The sequence below is a fragment of the Chiloscyllium plagiosum genome, unplaced genomic scaffold (genome assembly GCF_037043375.1).
Source record: "Chiloscyllium plagiosum isolate Xiang-an unplaced genomic scaffold, Cpla_swu_hap1 HiC_scaffold_20, whole genome shotgun sequence".
Lineage (NCBI taxonomy): Eukaryota > Metazoa > Chordata > Chondrichthyes > Orectolobiformes > Hemiscylliidae > Chiloscyllium > Chiloscyllium plagiosum.
This window is the reverse complement of record NW_028270158.1, coordinates 49,143,762-49,165,819: the sequence shown is the minus strand read 5'-3', so window position 1 is coordinate 49,165,819 and position 22,058 is coordinate 49,143,762. Positions and strand designations below refer to the sequence as shown.

Here is a 22,058-nt window from a genome sequence, read left to right as displayed (position 1 = left end):
CAGTCCTTGCCTTTCCAAATACATGTACATCCTGCAGAAATTTCCTGCAGTCTGGGAAATCTGTGGTTTTAACAGAAAAGGAAACTTCCAAAGATTTCATTGAGTGACTTAATTCCTGGGACTGGTTAGGTTGCCCTCTCAGTTGAGTGGGTGATTTTGAGATGGATTGCAGTTCACTTCCAGCTTTTTAATGTTTTAATTTCATAGCTGATTCAAACCCATTTTTGTTCTTGATAGTTAAAAATACTGATTTCCAACCTGCACATAGTTGCTGCTATGTTCATTAATAAGGCTCTTCGCGCAAAGGAGATCTGGGTAGCAGAAATTCCTAAGGCTTCGGGTTAACTCCTGAAAGGAGGGCAGATGACCGTGTTACTTGTGGTCAAGGCAATTACATCCTTTAATGGAACTGTGTAGAATTGGAAAGCAGACTTTGATGAGAGCACAGAACAAGCTCTGGATTGGTGCTGGAATAGGAAAGGGCTGATTACACTCTTGCTACTTAGAATGCATCAGTGTCAAAACTTGATGAATACCATGGCGCATTCTGAACAAGAATGGCGATGCATCAGATTGTACAGAAGACGGAACACCAATATTTAAATATATGTTGACATTAACACTCTATTGGCTTAAGGTTTAGAACACGACATGAATTTATATTTCAGGAGTTAGGATTGTCGAGTTCTAATGCTTTCTGTTTTTAGTTTGTAGGTTATAATGATGAGGTGCTGGATGTAAAGTTTTTGGGTCTATCTGACACACACATTGTTGTGGCCACCAACAGCCCACAGCTGAAAGTATTTGAGCTTGCAACGTTAAATTGTCAAATTCTATATGGACACACAGGTGAGTGGAAACTTTCTACTTGTGTTGGGTTGGTCATAACTCTCCTTCAAGTTTCCACTCTGTTAGTGGTGAGAGGTAGGGGTTATGGGACAAATACTTGGATAGTGCAATAGTCTTGTATTCCTTCCCTTGTACAAATGTACATGCCAAACACAGTACATTGTCATCTTTGTTTTTTGATTCACAATCTGCTGACCTTCTTGTTAACCTGTCACAATGTTGCAATATCTGTTTGCCCTAAACCAGTTTGAACAAAAGCTTAGTTTGAAGTAAATTGCCAAGTGTTGCAGTTGCTATACCTGGGTAATGCCACACTTTTCTTTTTGGATCTATTATTTTAACAGCCCAGGTATAGTTTTGCCTTTGTATGATTGATAAGTCGTTTAATACATCCCCATCTTTTATAGAATCCCTACAGTGTGAAAGCAGGCCATTCAGACCCTGTGAAGAGCATCCCACCCAGACCCTTCTCCCCACTACCCTATCCATGTAATCCTATACTTCCCATGGACTGCACACCCCTGGGCACTGTGGGCAATTTAGCCTGGCCAATCCATCTAACCTGCACATCTTTGGACTGTGGAAGGAAACTGGAGGACACAGAGCAAACCCACACAGACACGGGGAGAATGTGTAAACTTCACATAAACCGTCACCTAAAGGTGGAATCGAATCCAGGTCCCTGGCGCTGTGAGGCAGCAGTGCTAGCCACCATGCCACCCTATGTATCGGATGAATACAATTATGTAATGTTCTGTGTTTTCTCAAATAGATCTTGCCATGCTATTGTAATTGTGCATTATTCCATTTTCTAACCCCATTTAGTTACCAAAGAAATATTGTTAACTTCTTCCGTTTCTAAATTTAATCCCTTATGCATGTTGAAATCATATTTTTAAGCTAAATTTCTTGAGCTCAATGTAGGAAAAAGACATTAATGTATAGTTGCATTCCACAACAATAGGAGTGCTTGACTGCCATTGATACATTTCTCATATATTGGTCATTATAATGCAAGAAATGTGACAACAGAGCAAGGTCCCACAAATGTAATGCAGTAATGACAATACCAAATACTTCAAGCACACTTTTTTTCCCATGTCAACGTTTATTTGTGTGGCTTGCTACAGACCACATACTCAAATCAAGCAGCTCGAAGAGTTGCATTTGAGTGTAACAGTGCCAGGTAAGTTTGTGCTGCAGGAATTTTAAAAAAGGCTGTTCACAGATACGTAATTTCTTAATAACAGCTTGCTATCAGTGTTTCATTGGTTCCTTGCAAAACTGTTAAAAACAGACATTGCTGGAGAGACGCAGCAGGTCTGGTAGTATTTCTGGAGCGAGAAACAGAGTTCATGTCTTGAATCCAGTCACCCTTCTACAGAACCCATAGCCGTTAGGAAAATGTGGTACAGTCGGTTCTGCTATAACACAACAATTCTGTTCTCATGCAACCGCATGGTATAAGAAAATCGCATAATAGCTACACTATTTAAACTAATGGGGCCAGAATTGCGTTATAACTAATACACGATCTAAAAGTTTGCGCTTTAGAAGCAGTGTCCCAAATTCGTCAATCGTGTTATAGCGAATTCGCATTAACAAAATGCGCATTATAGCAGAACAACCGGTATTTATGCTGATGATAGATGTGTTGGAGTGAGTGGCGTTGGAGTGCGTGTGGATAGGTAAGGAAGGAGCCTACATAGCGAATTAAATGTTAGGCAGACAACAGAATGAAGATAGTAAGTCAGGGAAGATAATAAACTAGATATGTGTAATTATTAACCTTAATATTGAGTCTTGAAACACCTGATGTCGAGGAACATTTCCTTCCACCTCCAAAATCCAGCTTCTATCATGATGACAGGTTGCTTTCAGTGCAACCAACCAGCCATAACCTACATTGTCAGCTACCTAGTTTCTTTTCTTGCCTGGCTGACTGTGTAAATTTAACATGATTTCTGGTGTTTGTTTATTTCAGATATTTTGATGTAAAAAGTAATTTTAGTCAGCTATTTATTAATTTCTGGCCTGCCTGTTGGTTGCATAGTGTTATGCTGCATATTTTCCGACCAACAGATTATATTGCGCTGTTAGTACAGTCTTGGAATAATACAAGAAATTAATTTGCTTTAAAGTCATGACTAAAGATAAAGAACTTATTTTTCTACTTGGTGTTATGCTATAGCCAGAGAAAATTAATTTTCTTTTTTAGATACCGTATTAGCCCTGGATGTGTTTAAGAAAGGCACCAAATTTGCCAGTTGTTCAAAGGTATGTTCTATTTTTCAACAAATTGATCTATTTTTATAGATTTAGTTGGGAAATTAATCCTTTTTGTGATATAAACTAACTTGGTGTTTTTAGGTTTAATTATTTTCCTCCCACACTTCAGGACAAAACCGTTCGAATCTGGAAAATGAGTAAAACGACTGGAGAAGTGAACTGTGTGGCACAAGGCCTAGGACATGCCCACAGCATCGGTATTATTTCTTGCTCACGGTAAGTATGTTTTGAAAGTTATCATAGAATCTCTACAGTGTGGAAACAGGCCCTTTGGAAGCAAGTCCGACCCTCTGAAGAGTATTCCACCCAAGCCCATTCCCCATGGCTGTACATTTACTCCTGACTAATGCACATAACCTACACATCCCTGAACATTATGAGCAATTTAGCACGGCCAATCTACCTAACCTGCACATCTTTGGATTGTGGAAGGAAACCAGAGCACCCGGAGGAAACCCACGCAGACACGTGTTCAGGTGTTTTTTCTTAAATGAGAGCCTCAAATCTCCTCTTGCTGCAAGATCCCCTTGCATATCTGCTGTTCAAGCAATGAAAATGTGACTAAATCGGCTTGACTTTACACTTCTCATCTTTGTGTTCAAATCTTTTATTATTTCAATCTCTTACAGAATCTGAACTGCTTCCATTTTGGTCCATTTGTACATTTCCAATTTGAATTGCTTAACTTTTCAGCGCTCCTTCATTCATTCTCTCTCTCTCTCTCTCTCTCTCTCTCCCTCTCTCCCTCTCTCCCTCTCTCCCTCTCTCCCTCTCTCCCTCTCTCCCTCTCTCCCTCTCTCCCTCTCTCCCTCTCTCCCTCTTAAGGTGCTTTTAAACATCTTGACCAAACATTGTCACCTTTCTGTCATGACTGATTTTAAAGTTTTGTTTGATAATCTTACTATGAAACTTCTTGAAATTTTTTTTTTCCGGAAAGCCGCAATCCAAATGCAAGTTTTGCTGGCAATAAACTTGTTATAGCGTGCACTAGTTGGGTGCTTTTTTAAACAGATATGCTTTTATAACAGTTGGTTAACTCAGTTGTCTAGATGACTGACTTGCAATTCAGCATAACGCCAACAGCGTTGTTTCAATTCCCACACAGGTTACCATATTGGGTTGTCCTCTTCCGTCTCTCCTGAGGCATGGTGACCTGCAGGTTAAACCACCGTCAGTTATATCTCTGTAATAAGAGAGCAGCTCACTAGGATTGTGGCAACTTTGCCATAATCTTATAAAGGATGCATTTAAATAGTGATACATTGCCCCAGCGTGAAGTTAAGCCTGAAGGTGGTGTTACTTTCTAATGTAGATAACCCCTGGTATTGCTCTTCAGCTTCAGAGATTTATTGTCTTCAGGTGAAGGTGGGAATAAGATTGACAATGCTTCTGACTGATTATCTGATCATGGTTGAGCAGCAGGTTTGTGTAGCTCCAATCTGATTGTTGGCTTCACGTTGTATGCAGATTTTTTGGTTCTAATATTCTTTTTATTCAATGATTTTCTAATTCCAGATTGAAAGAAGGCTTCATTATCAGTGGGAGCCAGGACTGCACCCTAAAGCTGTGGAATCTTACAAAGTCCATTGAGGTTAACAGTAAGAAAGCCGCAGAACCTGAAATCTTTCATGCTGAGTTGACTGAGAAAGTTCACGACAAGGTAAAAGGTTATGGGTTATATCGATGCCTAAGTAATGATGAACACTTGTGTGATCTGCTTTGTAGAAGGAGGAATCCAGTGAGGGCAAAGCAGATAATGTAGAAGTTAACAGCGCAGTGGGACTGACTTTGGTTAGTTCCATTCTTGTACTAGACCATTGGATAGATGTCTCTAGTCAAATATATCCTCTCCTCCATCTCGCTCTCTTCATGCTGCACCCCTTGGCAGTGTCATTTACAGACAAGTTTAGAATAGACCAGCCAACTGCCTTTCCAAATCCCCCGTTTGCTGCTGAAACTCTTGTTTCTATTCCTTTGTGATCTTTAAAGTTAACTTCTCCAGTGTTCAGCTGGCTAACCTGCCATTATTGCATAGACTTCAACTTATCCAAATCTCTACTACTCTCGTGCTATTCTGCATAAGTCTTATAAATCTTCCCTGCCTTTGTTAATCAACAGTGACTTTTGGATCTGCTACACAACTGGTATAAGGTTTCTGTTAAATCCCTTCATGGCCTTGTCTCTCTGTATTCTTGTAACCTCCCAAACCTTAGCTTTCCCTGACAACCTCTCCTCTCAGTGACTCCTTAAGGCATCCATCCTCCCGTTACTTTTCTCACTGTGTCTTCAGACTCCTAAGCTCTGAAAGCTAACCCTCTCCTCCTGGATAAAGCTTTGGTTAATTCATCATCATGTTTCATGATGAGAGATGTTGGATGTTTCGCTGTATGGTGGAAAACTATTCCGCGGGTACGGGGGTCGCTCTGTATTAGAGGTTGCATGTCAATGTTACAGTTGTGAACAATATTGCACCGATAATTAAACTGTTTGCTAATCATCAGGAAATGAGAATGTGGTTTGTTCTTAAGTGTGTCCTATTGTGATTATTACATTGTAGGATATAAACAGTGTGGTAGTCTCTCCAAATGACAAGCTGGTGGCTACCGGCTCACAGGACAGAACAGCAAAGCTCTGGTCCACATCTGATTTCTCACTCATCGGAGTGTTTCGAGGTCACACCCGTGGAATTTGGTCGGTCCAGTTTTCTCCGATGGACCAGATCCTAGCTACCTCTTCAGCAGATGGCACTGTCAAACTCTGGGGACTTCAGGACTTCAACTGCTTAAAGGTAGAAAATATGATTTGGTTGTGGCAGAGGGAAGACTTCAGTGTGACCAAAAACAGCTTGGTGACTTGCGTGACCTGATTAGGAAAGGTGATTGGACGGTGTGGCAGAATTAAACGTCTAAAATTCTAACAGGGCTAGGCTAGGGGCAGGAAGGGTATTTCCTGTGGGTAGGGAGTCTCGAACCAGGTGCAGTCTCACCCGTGATATGGAGGAGGCCATTTAAGACTGACATGAAGAAATGTCGTCTTATTCCACAGAAGGCAATGGAGGTAGGGTCACTGAGTGTATTAACGGAAAATTTTAAGACATTAAAGGTAATATGTGGTATGGAGAGAAAATACAAAGGTGGCATTGAGGTAGAGGGTCGATCGTGATCATGTTGAATGGCACAGTAGGCTCAGAGGGCCGAATGGCCTACTTCTGCGCGGAGTGTTTGTTTGGAATTCTTAACTGAGCCAAAAACCAAAGGGTGAGAATTAAAGACAGAGGGGGCGAAGTGGAGTGTGACACAAACGGCATGAAGTCTTTTAGCCTCTGGTCCTTGGTATGCTTTTCTCTCATGGACCTCCCCTCCACTCCCAACCTCAAACCACACCCATCCCCACCAAAATTGGCATTTGTGACATGGAGGCTGACAGGTGGGAATAGTGTGACTGTAGGCTCGAGCCAGGAGAGCATGTGTAAGGGTGCCCGGAAGAATAAGGAAGGTGGAGGTAAGCAAGGTTGTTAGGGGAGGCAGTAACCTGGTGTGGGAGAGGTCTGAGCTCTCATCACACAGACAGGAAGAGCTCTCCTACTCCCCCTGGCCTACAGGGAGGTTTCAAAATAAAGAGTTACTTGAGCCTCTTGTGGCGACAGTCTGACCTGAAGTGATCCCAGGAATGTGCAGGCTTTTGTTGATTTCAAGTTAAAATCATTTTCTGGTCACAGTGGCCTCATCACTGTGTCTCTTTCTGGAGCAGACAGCTGTGCTAAAGAGATAGAGTCTCCAGCTAAAATGACCTGCATGTGAACCTCCAGGCAAAATTTTACCCAACCACCCCCAATCGCCACTACCTCGTTCCTGATGGATACACTGGGTAAACATCTGCAGTCTTATTTTATTGGTGGTATATGATATCGTTAAACATTTAATTATTTCAATGGACTTTCCCTTAGCGAGTTTTGAGAAGATTTGTAGGTTAGGTTGAGGTTCTGGATGTAGGTTTGCTCACTGAGCTGGAAGGTTCGTTTTCGGATGTTTCATCACCATACTAGGTTACATCATCAGTAAGCCTGGGGATGAAGCACTGGTGGCATGGCCCGCTTTCTATTTATGTGTTTAGGTTTCTTTGGGTTGGTGATGTCATTTCCTGTGGTGATGTTATTTCCTGTTCTTTTTCTTAGGGGGTGGTAAATGGGATCCAATTCAATGTGTTTGTTGATGGAGTTCCAATTGGAATGCCATACTTCTAGGAATTATTGTGCGTGTCTCTATTTGGCTTGTCCTAGGATGGATGTGTTGTCCCAGTCAAAGTGGTGTCCTTCCTCATCTGTATATAAGGATACTAGTGAGAGTGGGTCATGTCTTTTTGTGGCTAGTTGATGTTCATGGATCCTGGTGGCTCGTGTTCTGCCTGTTTGTCCAATGTAGTGTTTGTTACAGTTCTTGCACGGTATTTTGTAAGTGACATTAGTTTAGCTTGTTGTCTGAAAAGGGTCTTTCAAGTTCATTAGCTGCTGTTTTAGCGGGGTGGTGGGTTTGTGGGCTACCATGATTGCAAGAGGTTTGATTTCTCTGATGATCACCAAGATTAATGGATTTTTGGATGCAGTGAGAATGAAGGGATATTGAGGTAGAAAGGCAAAATATTGCAACTGTAGGAAAATTGAAATAAAAAAACAGAAAACGCTGGATGCTCAAGGTTTCATCGCTTCTGTGGTGATAAGAAAGTTAACATCATCTTGGAATAATGCATAAGGGTAGAATTGAGATAAAAGATCTGAGTCATGATCCTACTAATGGTGTGTCAGGCAGAAAAGGCTGAATGGTTTAGTGTGTTATTTTTAATGTTCAGCGAAGGTATAAGGGGTGTTAGTACACAGTAACCAACTGAGCAAAAATAGAATATGAAGGAAGCATCTAAAGTTCATGACAACAGCTTGCAGTTCCTGTCAAATGAACTGCATTCTTTTTCTCGATTCTTGCTACCCTTTCTATCGTGTGTATTTGTAGCAATGAAACTCATTTGTTTATTTTTGCCTAGTCAGATCAGTTATGATGTTATTTCCCTAATCTCCTATTTGTGTCTGGAGTGTGGTCTTTACCACAGTATTGAATGCAGCAGTACTAAAGTAAGTTCCGCAGCCTAATGCTGATGGCCCCTCCTTACTATCTCCTGTCCCTCTTCATATCCCTCCTTGCCCAGAGCTAAACAGTCAAGCAGTTGATTTCTGACATGACCTCGAATTCCTATCAGCCACATCTTAGCCCTTTTGAATTCAGAATGCCTTGCCCCTGGTTGGCTACTAGACCTACCAGCCCTGACCCTAATCCCCTTGCTCATTTCAGACACTATGTTTGTGCCCAAATTTATGAACCGATTTGGATCTTTAAAATACTGTTTAGCCATTTTTTACAAAGTATTTATCCAGGACAAAATACTTTACGAAATGTTTAGGTCCCATTCCTGGTAGGGAGATCTTTGGTGCCCTTGCTTAATACCTCCATGTTTCCAAGTTCCCCATGTTTTTGGATGTTGCATATAGCACATTGTATCTGAATTCTCAGAAGGCTTTTGATAAAGGAGGTTGGTAAATCAATTTAGATAGCTTGGAATTTACTAGTGTGGATTGAGAATTAGTGCACCATTGTTTTATTTGTTCATGGGATGTGGGCATCGCTGGGGAGGCTGGCATTTATTGCCCAGACGGCAGTTAAGAGTCGACCACATTGCTGTATCTGCAGTTACCTGTAAGGATTGCAGATTTCCCTTCTCTAAAGGGCATTAGTGAACCAGATGGGTTTTATGACAATTGACAAAGGTTGCATGGCCATCACTGGGCTAGCTTTGTATTCCATATTATGGTGGGATTCAAACTCATGTTCCCAGAAAGTTAACCTAAGAGTCTGAGTTACTCATCCACTATTAATGCTCCACAACCTCCCCTGAAGACTGAGTAGGGATAAATGGACCATCTCAGGATGGCAGGCTGGACTGCAAAGGGGGAATGCTACATCCACAAATACTCTCAATCACAAGAAAAGGTTTGCATGTGGCCATCAGTCATAATATTTCCAGCTGGCATCAAGCTGGATGGTAAAAAGAATAATTTGAGAGGTGGATGCACAGAGGCATCAAGAGGATTCCGATGGGCCGCATGAATAGGTTAGAACATAATGGATATAATTTATTGTGAATATATATGAGGTTATTCACTTTAGTAGAAAAGACAAATTACTTCTTAAATGAAGAGAGGTTTGAAAGTGCATGTTGTCTCAGGAATCTGGATGTACTAGTCCCTCAAAGCTAAGATGCAGCACTGGGAGTCATTAGGAAGGCAAATGATGTGTTGGCATTGATTTCAAGGGGATTTGAGTGCAGCAGTGAAGATATCTTACCACAGTTGTGTTGAGGCTTTGTGAGATCTCACCTGGAGTATTGTGTACAACTTTGGTCAACTTATCAAAGGAAGCATATACTTGCCATAGGGAAAGTTCAGTTGAGATTCACCAGATTAATCCCTGGGCTGGTGGGGTTACTCTTGTGTGGAAACACTTGGGAAACGTGTCTGTGTCCCTTAGTTATGAAGAATGATGATCTGATTAATAGATAATCAATTAACTCAATCCTGAAGATGTCACTGCCAGTACCCCAGCAGTGCTTAGTAATAAACAGGCAGTTTATTCCAATATTATAAGTTTGTGATGCTATTAATGATGCACTGTATGTAACAGCTCACTGGAAAAATGGCACTAGAAGACTTGTTTGAAGCACAACATTTCAAAGGATCAGAGTGTGATGGCGGAGTGTGCTCATGAAATTACTGGGATGCCTGTGGTGACTTGTGTTGATTGTTCATTTCCCTGCTTAACTTGGTAGGAATTCATTGACAGTATTTTATGTTCCACTATGCTGCCAGTCTGTTTATTGGTTCATGAGCCCTTGAGCGAATTCTCTTCACCTGCTGACTGAGTTCAAGATAATTATTAATGAGGTGTTTTCATTTCAGCTACCCTTTTATAAGTAATGGTATTGTTGACTGTATAGTGTACTTCTCATTTCGTAACCCTTTGTATTCTCAGACATTTGAAGGCCATGATGCTTCTGTACTGAAAACAGTTTTCGTGAGTCGTGGAACTCAGCTGTTGACAAGGTAAAATGAAGTTTTATTAACTATTGACAGATTAAAAATAGATGTTTCACAACATAACATTCCATTCCAAAATACCCCACAACCTTCAGCCTGCCCCAAAGTTTGGTAAGACCATTGTTGATCTGTTACTAATCATTCACCTACCTTTATTCTATATGCCTTGATAGCCTTTCCTAACAAGGATGTATCCTTTTCAGTCCTCAATGTTTCAGTGACCCAACATACACCACTTTCACTCATAGTGCCAGATTTTCAACAGCCTTCTGGGTGGCATGGTGGCTCAGTGGTTAGCACTGCTACCTCATGGTGCCAGGGGCTCAGGATCAATTCCAGCCCCTGTGACTGTCTGTGGAGTTTGCACATTCTCCCCAAGTCTGCATGGATCTTCCCCCCTACAGTCCTAAAGATGTGCAGGTTAGGTGGATTGGCCATGCTAAATTGCCCCACAGTGTCCAAGGATGTGTAAACTAGGTAGATTAACCATGGGAAGTGCAGGTTTATGGGCATAGGATGGGTCTGGATTGGATCTTTGGAGGGTTGGTGTGGACCCATGGGCCAAATGGCCTGCTTCTACACTGTAAGGATTCTATGAATCTTCGGAGAGAAAGAATTTCCTGTTTTAGATTTTGAACAACCTAATGCTAACCATAGGAGTTTGTTTCCCTGCATCTTCCCTAATGAATTCCTTAATTTATTTAACATGAATTAGATCCCCACTCAGTCTTTGCAACTCAAGGTACATGAGCCAATTTTACAGAATCTGACTTCATAGTTTAAACCCTTAAATCTGGTATCACTTTGAGCTAAAAGCAGAAGCTGCTGGAAAAGCTCAGCAGGTCTGGCAACATTTGTGCTCTGAAATCGTTGAGCTCCATGATGGGTCCTGAAGGCAACAAAATGTGTATTTGAAAGATGGGAAGTGTTCCTTGAGCTTCATTGGAACTGAGGACAGAGAAGTCAGCATCGGAGAAAGATAAGGGATTGAAATCTCCAGTGCCTACTTGGTCAGAGCCATGCATTATGACTGATCAGGGATGTTTTGCAACCAACTATCTCATCTCCATTTGATCTCCCCAAAATAGAGCAGACCACTGTGTAAGTTGCAAGTATGCAAACCTAAATTTACGGAAATATGCATACATTGCTGTTTCATTGAGAAAGAGTGCTGGGGATCTTGGATTGTCAGGAAGTAAAAGGGCAGGTATTACTCGCCTGCACTTGCATGCATCCCTTTCCTCCTCTGTCTCTCTTCCAACTGTCCTGCTGACTTGACCCTTCACACTGGCTTCTGAGACAGCTCCCTTCCTCCTTAACCGAGGATGCCCCTCCCATCGTGGTTGACAGGGTAGTTGACAGTAACCGTTTCATTTCCTGCATTTTATTGCCAGGTCTTATGGCTAATTGAAGTGTAAAAGTGTCCAAATTATCTGTGGATATTTGCCTTGCTTAATGTTTTATGTTAGAGATCAGTATGTTCAGAATGAAGTCAGCTTATCAACAGAGACAGGAAACCTTTTTAAATATTGTTGTTGGAGGGAATCCTGAGGGGCAGGATGTACATGTATTTGGAAAGGCAAGGACTGATTAGGGATAGTCAACATGGCTTTGTGCGTGGGAAATCATGTCTCACAAACTTGATTGTGTTTTTTGAAGAAGTGACAAAGAGGATTGATGAGGGTAGAGCAGTAGATGTGATCTATATGGACTTCAGTAAGGCGTTCGACAAGGTTCCTCTTGGTCAACTGATTAGCAAGGTTAGATCTCACGGAATACAGGGAGAACTGGCCATTTGGATACCGAACTGGCTTGAAGGTAGTAGATAGAAGGTGGTGGTGAAGGGTTGTTTTTCAGACTGGAGGCCTGTGACCAGTGGTGTGCCACAAGGATCGGTGCATGCGTCCACTACCTTTCGTCATACATATATATGATTTGGATGTGAACATCTGAGGGCGGCATGGTGGCTCAGTGGTTAGCATGACTACCTCACAGCACCAGTGAGCTGGGTTCAGTTCCAGCTTTGGGCGACTGTCTGTGGAATTTGCACATTCTCCCTGTGCCTGCGTGGGTTTCCTGCGGGTGCTCCGGTTTCCCCCCACAGTCCAAAGATGTGCAGGTTAGGTAAATTGGCCGTGCTAAATTACCCATAGTGTTTAGGGATATGTAGGTTAGGTGCATTAGTCAGTGGTAAATATAGAGTAATAGGGTAGGGGAATGCGTTTGGGTGGGTTACTCTTTGGAGGGTCAGTATGGACTTGTTGGGCTAAAGGGCCTGTTTACACGCAGTAGGGATTCTGTGACATGTCATGACATGACATACAAAGTATAGTTAGTAAGTTTGCAGACAACTCCAAAATTGGAGGTGTAGTGGACAGCGAAGAAGGTTACCTCAGAGTGCAATGGGATCTTGATGAGATGGGCCATGGATAGGATAGGCTAAATAGGCAAGGCCTTTTCCCTGGGATGGAGAAGTCCAGAACTAGAGGGCACAGGTTTAAGATGAGAGGGAAAGATTCAAAAGGGACATAAGGGACATCATCTTCACACAGAGGGTGGTGCGTGTATGGAATGAGCTACCAGAGGAAGTGTTGGAGACTGGTACAATTACAGCATTTAGAAGGTGTCTGGATGGGTATATGAATAGGAAGGATTTAGAAGGATGTGGGCCAAATGCTGGCAGGTGGGACTAGATTAGGTTAGGATATCTGGTTGGCATGGACGAGTTGGATGGAGGGGTCTGATTCTGTGCTGTACATCTCTATGACTCCATGTTAGATGGCGGAGCAGATCTGATTGGTTGAATGGTCTACTCCTGTTCCTGTGTTCTCAACTCCACTCACTCTCCTCTCTCCACCTTTTGGTAAGCTTTTCCTGCCTTGTTCTGTGTCACCCTGAACTCTGGCAGGTAGTTTGCACTGACTGCACTTTACTTCAGTCAGTGAAGGAGACAGCCTTTTGGCAGAACATCCCGCGGAAACATCTGAACTCATACTTGTTGCAATAAATCTTTTGGTTGATATCGCATCAAAGTTGAGAAAAAAATAACTTTAATGTAAATTAACTTACAGCATTTTCTTGTGTTTCTATTATTTGCAGCGCATCTGATGGCTTGCTGAAACTGTGGACCATCAAAACTAATGAATGTGTTAAAACATTAGACGCCCATGAGAATAAGGTGTGGGGGCTCCACTGTAATAAGAAAGATGATATGGTCGTCTCTGGAGCCACAGACTCGTGTATAATTATCTGGAAGGTACGATGCATGAAATCACTGATATAAACAGCAAGTGCGTCTTGTCAGAAGCTGTGTTTTCAACATCCCTACAGGTTTTCTATTTTTCTAATATCACTTGATCTTTGCGATTATGCACTTGGCCAAGGAGCAAAGGAATCCCAGTTGCCAGTGCTACTTACTTCTGTGTGCGAGTGTTTAAACAGTCCGTTCCGACTGCAGTGAAACTCTTGAGGAGAAAACTCGGTGCTTCTGATTGATAATCAGGTGCAATTTCTTAATTGCACATTATGTCTGCCTTTTACCTCCTGGATCTTCCTTGACTCTGACCATGGTTACGTGGGCAAACACCTGGTGATATACTTATTGGACTGTGTAAATCTAGCTTGGAACTGCAGCTGAATTGAACCAAACTTAACATGAATTGGCGGTGAATCCGCAGTCCCATTGAGAGACTCGTGACCAATGCTAAAATGGGGCATCATGGTCGTTGAGTGGTTAGTACAGCTGCCTCACAGCATCCAAGTTCAATTCCACCCTCGAGCCACTGTCTGTGTGGAGTTTACACATTCTCCCTGCGTCTGTGTGGGTTTCCTCTGGGTGCTCCGGTTTCCTCCCACAGTCAAAAATGTGCAGGTTAGGTGGATTGACCGTGCTAAATTGCTCAGTGTCCAGGGATGTGTAGGCTACATGGATTAGCCAAGGGAAATGCAGGATTACAGGGATGGAGTGGATCTGGGTGGGATGCTGTTTGGAGGGTTGGTATGGCTCAATAGGCTGAATGGCCTGTTACCTCACTTTCTGTGAAAAGGGAATGAGCTTTAATATGCACAAAGCTAATCTGCACTGGAATGGAATGGAAAGCATTGCAACTCACTGCAACATTATAGTTCACAAAAAAAACGTACTTAACATGTTCTCCCCTTTGAGCATCTTGGAACATGGCACAGATTTTTGAAATGACGCTGTCCCTACCTCTATCAAAACTTTTCATCTCAGTCAAGTTACGTTTTAATTGTAGGGTGGTAAAAGGGGCAGCAAAGATGAAGTGCATCTGGTTCATTGCTTTCAAATTATTGGAAAAGAATTGTCCATCCTAATAAAATGTTCTTTTCTGTATTTTAGGATGTGACAGAGATAGAGCTTGCTGAAGAGCAGGCCAAACAGGAAGACCAGATTTTGAAGTGAGTGTTTTTTTTTAAAAAGCAGTCTGACTTGATGAGTAACAGTTTTTACTGTGCACCATGTGTCAAACTGTACAGGTCTGAGCCCTCGGGTGCTGTCTGACCTGCTGTGCTTTCCCAGCGCCACACTTTATCAACTCTCCAGCGTCTGCAGTCTTCACTCTCTCCTTATTTAGGAACCAGCTTGGCTTGAGGACAAAATGGAGTGAAACATCCGAGTAGTACTTAGTTCTCACTCGAGAAGATAAGGTGTCTTTAATTTACTTTAAAATGCAGTTCTTCAAAGCACATTTTCTTGCATTCTTTTCCAAGAAGATTAAAATTACCAACAAATTATATTAAGGCCACCAGGTGTCACATTTTAAAATAATCCTTTTTACTTTTATAAAGCAATTTTTAAATTGAATATCCGCAGTCTCCTGAGTGAATCCATGAACTGCCTTGATAAATCCCTCAATCTTTGTAGCTCAACGTAGATGGGCTGGTATCGAGTATATAGGAATCAGCCATTTAAACAGGTAATTTACTTTCTTGCAGTTGTGTTCAGGGCAATCATTAATAAATTGAGTGATTGTTGTTAATCATTAATGACAGTCTAGTTTACGCCGAATTAAAAACTGAAAGAACAACTGTTGTGGCCTCTACATTGGAGAGAGTGAGTGCCAGCTCTCAGATACCTCCTCCTATCACCCCCTTGATTATGACCCCACTATGGACCATCAGGACATTGTGTCCACTATGGTCACTAACCTCATGTCATCTGGTGCTTCCCGTCCCCCTACTGCCTCCAAGCTGATAGTCCCCCATAGCTCACTTCTACCTCCTTCCCAAAATTCACAACTGGACTGTCCAAGCAGGCCTATTGTTCCTGCCTGCTCCTGCCTCACAGAACTCATTCCTTCCTATCTTGCCTTGATTTTTTTTTTTCTCCTCTTATCCAGTCCCTGTCCACTTACATCCGTGAGTCCTCTGATAGTTTATATCAGTTTCAGAATTTCCAGTTCACAGGCTCCAGCCATCACCTCTCTACTGTGAACGTGCAATCCCTTTACACATCCAACCCACAACAGAAGGGTCTCAGGGCTCTCCACCTCTTCCTGGAACAAAGGCCTGAACTGTCCCCATCCCCACACACACACACACACACACCCCCCCCCCCCCAGAGCTTGTCCTCACCCGGAACAACTTCTCTTTTAACTCCTCCCACTTTCTTCAGGTCACAGGGGTGGCCACGGGAACCTGCATGCGCCCCAGTTATGCCTGTCGCTTTGTGGGTTATGTGAACGTTCCTTGTTCTGGTCCTATTCCACCCCTGACCTGCAGCTCGTTCTCCGGTATATCAGTGACATCATTTGTGCTGCTTCCACCCCTCATTCCAGAATTGGAAAAGTTTATCAATTTTTGCTTCCAATTTCCATCCCACTCTCACCTTCATCTGGTCCATCTCTGACTCCTCCCTTTGCTTCCTCAACATCTCCGTTTCCATTTTTGGGGTTAGGCTGGCCACCAAAATCCACGATAACCCAACCGACTCCCACGGTTACCTTGACTATATGTCCTCATGCCCTCCTTCCTGTAAAGACTCTATTCCATTTTCCCAGTTCCTCCATCTCCGTCGCATCTGTTCCGATCACTGTGGTTGACAGGACCCTCGCATGGGTTTGACCCATCTCCCTCACTTCACTCATCCTCTCTCTTCCCTCCCGCAACAGTGATAGGACTACCCCCTTTATCCTCCTGTAGCATCCACATCCATGTGATCATTAAACCCCATTTCTGCCAACTCCAGCGAGATGCTACCACCAGACTCACATTCCCCTCCTTTCTCTCGTCAGCCTTCCGCAAGAGCTGTTCCCTCTGGGACACCTTAGTCCAGTCCCCACAGCCTCACGGCAGCTTCCATGTAGAAGGTGTATTCCCAGCCTGTTTACTTCCTCCCTCCTCAGATCCAAAAGCCCAAGCACACCCTCCAGGGTGTGCTTGCCCTTCATTCAATCTAATCCACTGCATTCACTGCTCACAAAAGTGGTCTCCTATACATTGGGGAAGTAAAGCATAGCCTGGGTGGACTGCTTCACAGAACATCTATGTTCTGTCCACAAAAAAAACCTGAGCTTCCAGTTGCCTGCCACTTCAACACACCCCGTTTCCTGACTGATATCTCTGTCTCAGGCTTGCTGCAGTGCTCCGGCAAAGCTCAGTATAAGCTGGAAGGACAACACCTCATTTTCCATTTGGGAACTTGACAGCCTTCTGGGCTCAATACTGAGTTCAACAGTTTTAAGGCCTGAGGCACCTTCTCCAATATCCTTACCCCACACACCAGGCCTTGTTATCACATGGTCTGCTAATATACACAACCCACTATTAGCCACTAATAGTCTCCATTAGCAGCCATTCCCATTCTCCTCGACTGATTGTTATCGTTTGTCTGTCCAATTGTTCTTCTCTCTCTTTGGGCTCCATCTCTACCTATCACTTACTCTTTACCCCTCCCCGCACCCCATCTTCTACATAAAAACGAACTTTCTCCTGGCTGCCATCAGTTCTGAAGAAGGGTCAGTGGACCCAAAATGTTAACTGTGCTTTCTCTGCACAGATGCTGCCAAACCTGCTGAGCCTTTCCAGCAATTTCTGCTTTTGTTTCTAGATTTTCTTCTGTCGTGCCCTTTCTTCTGTGAGAGATTCTGATTTAGTGTATGGTTGCATGAGCTCAATATATCATTTCAAATGGCAGCCACTTACAGGTTTGCAGTGTTAGCCTAGGCAGTGAGTGTTGGCAGGTTACTCACCATGAGTCTGTCCCAGTAATTCCTAACAGCTTCATCAGTACATCTTATGACAAAGACATCACAGAATAATAATGAGGGACAGGAATTAAAATTTTTCCTTCCCTAAGTTAGGAATATTAGGGCTAATTGTAGTGCTTTCTACAGAAGCGCCGACAGTGATTTATACATGAGATTGCATATTGATCCACATTACATTGGTAGTTCAGACATTGTAAAGATTGCACGATGATTTGAACTCATTGCTTAACATTGCATAGATTGTATCATCCGTTGTATTATTTTAGTTTAGAATACACTTCTCCTGAAGTCTTGTTTTGATATTGTTTGACAAGGGAGGCACCACAGAGAATGCAGTTTTTATTTATCCTGTTTTTCTGGGTGGAATTAAGTCATGCACAAGAAATATTTTGGTCATAGTTAAGCCAATCATTGACTGACTTGACATTCATCATGACATTATGAAAATGATATTATCAGTTGCCTACCATTGTATTTTGATCAGAATGCAAAACAGGATTAAACCTGCGAGGTCTTAATTTCACGCTTTTCAAAAATGTGATGAAATTTGCTTCCTCATTCATTCATTAGTGATGAAGAATTTGTAGGTTTTCTTCAAATTATTGAAGAAATAGAGACCTTTTGATTTTATTGATAGGGCAGCAAGGGGTAGGAACTAGAGGAAGACTTCGGGACCTGGGTGTTAAGTTGTTGATGGTTTTGTACTTTTGTAACTGTTTAAAATTGATGACATTTGTTTGAACCATCACAAAGGACAACCTTTTCAACAAGAAGATGCCATATACGTTTCTGGTTTTAAATGTTTTAGTCAACATTGACCAAGCTAAAACAATTACACTTGCAATTATATCAGTAAAGTTGATCTTTTTTCTATTTTAAGGCACCAAGAATTATCTAATTTATTGCAAGAGAAGAAATATGTGAAGGCTTTGGGATTGGCAATTTCTTTGGACCAACCTCAGACTGTGCTTACGGTAATTAAAGGTAAACACAGCATTGAAGTCTTGTTATCATTGCTTTTGTTTGTTCTGTAAAACTCACTGCTGTGGATGAACCCGGCCACCGGTCCAGGCAAGCCAGCATGTACCGATGCAGAGTCCAGCCCAGACAAACGAAGAGTGGCAAGAAGATAATCTGACTGCAAAACCGACCTCCAAATCCAGAAATGATGTTTGATACAAAGGTGATCAGTCAGCATTTTGGTAACCACATGTAACTTGGAAAGTCCCAAAATCTGAACTATATTACAGAGCCTGGAGATGAAAGCCCCGCACAGCTTCAGAGTTTCTCAAAATTGCTTTGTAGCCATTGAATTCATGCTGATGCCTGGGAACCCTCCAACCACAAGGGATGAACTCAGATTTCTCCAGTTTCCTCACTTCCCCTCCCCCCACCTTGTCTCAGTCAAATCCCTCGAACTCAGCACCGCCTTCCTAACCTGCAATCTTCTTCCTGACCTCTCCGCCCCACCCCACTCTGGCCTATCACCCTCACCTTGACCTCCCTCCACCTATCGCATTTCCAACGCCGCTCCCCCAAGTCCCTCCTCCCTACCTTTTACCTTAGCCTGCTGGACACACTTTCCTCATTCCTGAAGAAGGGCTTATGCCCGAAACGGCGATTCTCCTGTTCCTTGGATGCTGCCTGACCTGCTGTGCTTTTCCAGCAACACATTTTCAGCTCTGATCTCCAGCATCTGCAGGCCCTCACTTTCTCTTCGAAGAAATGAGAGTTAGCCACAATGCTAAGCTTTTTCTTCAAGTGCCCCAGGATCTTTTACATATTTATATCTCCTTTTAAAAGTCATCAGGTCCTTTTATATTCTCACTTCTCTGGGGATTGACAATAGAAAAATAGAGACCACCTTTGTCCAGATCCTGCTCCAAACCCTCAAATATATATGAACAGGCAAATCTGAGGAGGCCTCAAAACCTTTGGTTCCAACCAAAATCCTGCTTTCCTTCAGCCATGATTTCTCACTTTCCAAAGATGTATCTAACCACAGTTCAAAGGGTTGTGTGATGGTAAAGAAAGTTGTTCCGTTCTGGTTCTGTAAAAGGTAAGTTATAAACCTGGTGCTGAGGTGTCTGCTCCATGGGAAGCAGAGTAAATAGCTTCAGGTTTTAAAACAAAATTAGACAAAAGCGTGAATGAGTGGAGTTAGGATTTTAGATCTTCCTTTCAGTTGGTGAAGTTGGGGTTCTTGAAATTGCTGGATACAGCTCTCTCTCTACTGCTGCTGCAGAAAGCTTGAGATCTCTGTCTGCGGTGGGCTTCAATCTGTCAGTGTTCCTTCTTCTGGATTGGAGGAGATAGCAAGTGAGGGAAATCCATTTTGCTGAATTTGCCTTTGTGTTTATGGGATGCTGCCACATTGGAATAGTTGATGAATAGTAGTTAATTGTGTTATTTTGTTAACTTGAAGTCTGATTGAAATATGTATGCCAATTTTTTTTTTGTATTTTAGCTGTGGTGTCAATAAAGTGTATTTTGCTTAAAGCTAGTAGTTTAACCAATCCAATCACGTGTGGAACATAACATCTTACACTTGCCTTTAAATAAGATAAAATGTAGGATCGAGGTACTCTCTGATATGTTTTTGAGGAGGTTTGGTCTGTACCATAGCAGCAGTAAGCAGTCAGTCCTCCCAAGCAGTTTTGGGATGTTGTTCAATAGATTACCAATTCGCTAAGGAGGATAACATTGCTTAATCCATGTTTTCAATTTGAGCAGTTGACCCCTCATTCTAACTGCATGTATCTTACTGCAAGTCTAAATGCTTGAATGTTAATGATGCTCAACTTGGTTTTGATGACCTGAAGCACATTTCCCCACAGCCTCTCCCACTGTCAGCCAGTTCTATCTCACGGCACAACAATATCTGAAGAATATAAGAGCTCGAGCAGGATTTGCACCTATAGCCCGTTTTAGTCTTCTGGAGCACTCATTACGGTCAGGTCTGACTTTCTCCCTCAGCTCTGCTTTTCCCAATCTATTCGAACAAAGTCCGAAAACGCACTGTTCTCAGCCCTGTGCACACTCCACACGCTGAGCCTCGTTAGGCTATGTTTCCAAGAGTACAATCCTCTGAAGGAAGAATTTCTCCTCATCTCAATCCTAAATGGCTGAACTCTTAACCTGACAGTATGATCCATGATTTTACACTCTATATCCAGGGGAGACAGCCTGTCAACATCTGGTTTCTGTCCTTGCACAGTCTTCTATGGTTCCTCACTGTGCTGAACCTCGGCCACTCTAGATCCATTCTACTCAATCTCATCACTGAACAGTACTTTCATCTTAAGAACCAATCTTTGTCTTGCCTAGGCTAATTATGACCTTCCTTACGTCAGGAGTCCAAACTGTGGAGTATCCCAGGTCTGGCTTCACTTAAGTCGAGTAAAATTGTAGCGAGACCTCTTTAATTTTATACTCCAAGCCCTTTGCACTAAAATCTAATATGCCATGTGCCTTCCTAATTGTTCATTGTACCTATGTGTTGGCTTGGATTTCTATGCAAGGACCTGAGAGTTCCTCTTGGAAGCGGTCCCGTTAAAACTGCAGTTTGTCAGCCAACTCTCAATATTGCCTTTGGCACAGTGAAGACTTACTTATAGTGCACAGTCCTTCAAGTGCCACTGTGTCAAAAGCTTTTGGAGAACTCCACCTTTATGACAGCACCTGTGACCTCTATCATCTATAGAAAGACAAGGGCAGCAGATTTATGGTAACACCACGGCCTGCAATTTTGCCTCCAAACTGCACATCACCCTGATCTGGAATTTTGTCACCATTCCTTCACTGTCGCTGGGTCAAAACTCTGGAACTCACTTCCTCACAACACTGTGAGTGCCTTCACAGGATTGCATTGGTGTGAGAAGGCAGCTCAGCACAGCCACCTCAAGAACAATTAGGAATTGGCAACCAATGTTAGCCATATCTACAATGCTTACATTCCAGGAGTGAACACATTTTTAAAAGTACAAGGTATTTGTTCATTCTTCCTTATCTACTGTTCTAATGGCGCCAAACGTCTGTGTCAGGTTGTCAAACGTAACCATGTTTAATGTTTTCTATCAAGCCCAAGGCTTCTCAGTGTTTATTGAAAGTACTCTGAATGATGCTTATCATTATTCAGTGGAGCTCAGCCCAAGAGGAAAATGAGTCTTGAAACAAAGTGAGCCTAAAGGAGACAATGCAAGAGTATTGGAATGGGTGGCGATGGTCAGACTGCAGCTTCCAAATTTGTGCAGAATCAACCACAACAGATACTTAAATTGAAATGAAAAACACTCATTCCCTGGTGACTTAGCCAAAAATGATTAGCTTAATCTCTTACCACTCTACGAATTCCAAGTCACATACAGTTGTGTTTCTTTTTAACCATTTGATTCACTGGTTTGGCACTGCACGCTTTATGATTGGTTTCATCATTTTGCCACAGTTATTGGCTTTGTTCTGACATTAAATGCCAGTTGCTGTGGAACATCTACTGGGAAGATCATTGGTCCAGACAGATTGAAGTTCAGTTTGAGGGAAGGTTGTCATTTCTC

The 22,058-nt window shown here is 42.5% G+C and overlaps 1 protein-coding gene across 1 annotated transcript in view; it reads left to right on the top strand.

The window, feature by feature from the left end:
- LOC122560567 (transducin beta-like protein 3) overlaps positions 1-22,058 on the top strand; it is a 60,009-nt gene that overhangs the window by 25,685 nt on the left and 12,266 nt on the right. The window contains exons 11-19 of the mRNA XM_043711324.2: positions 708-849; positions 3,068-3,126; positions 3,248-3,354; positions 4,654-4,798; positions 5,696-5,926; positions 10,212-10,282; positions 13,376-13,532; positions 14,637-14,695; positions 18,386-18,489. Of these exons, the coding sequence (XP_043567259.2) occupies positions 708-849; positions 3,068-3,126; positions 3,248-3,354; positions 4,654-4,798; positions 5,696-5,926; positions 10,212-10,282; positions 13,376-13,532; positions 14,637-14,695; positions 18,386-18,489 (1,075 nt within the window). The remainder of the gene's footprint in view (positions 1-707; positions 850-3,067; positions 3,127-3,247; positions 3,355-4,653; positions 4,799-5,695; positions 5,927-10,211; positions 10,283-13,375; positions 13,533-14,636; positions 14,696-18,385; positions 18,490-22,058) is intronic.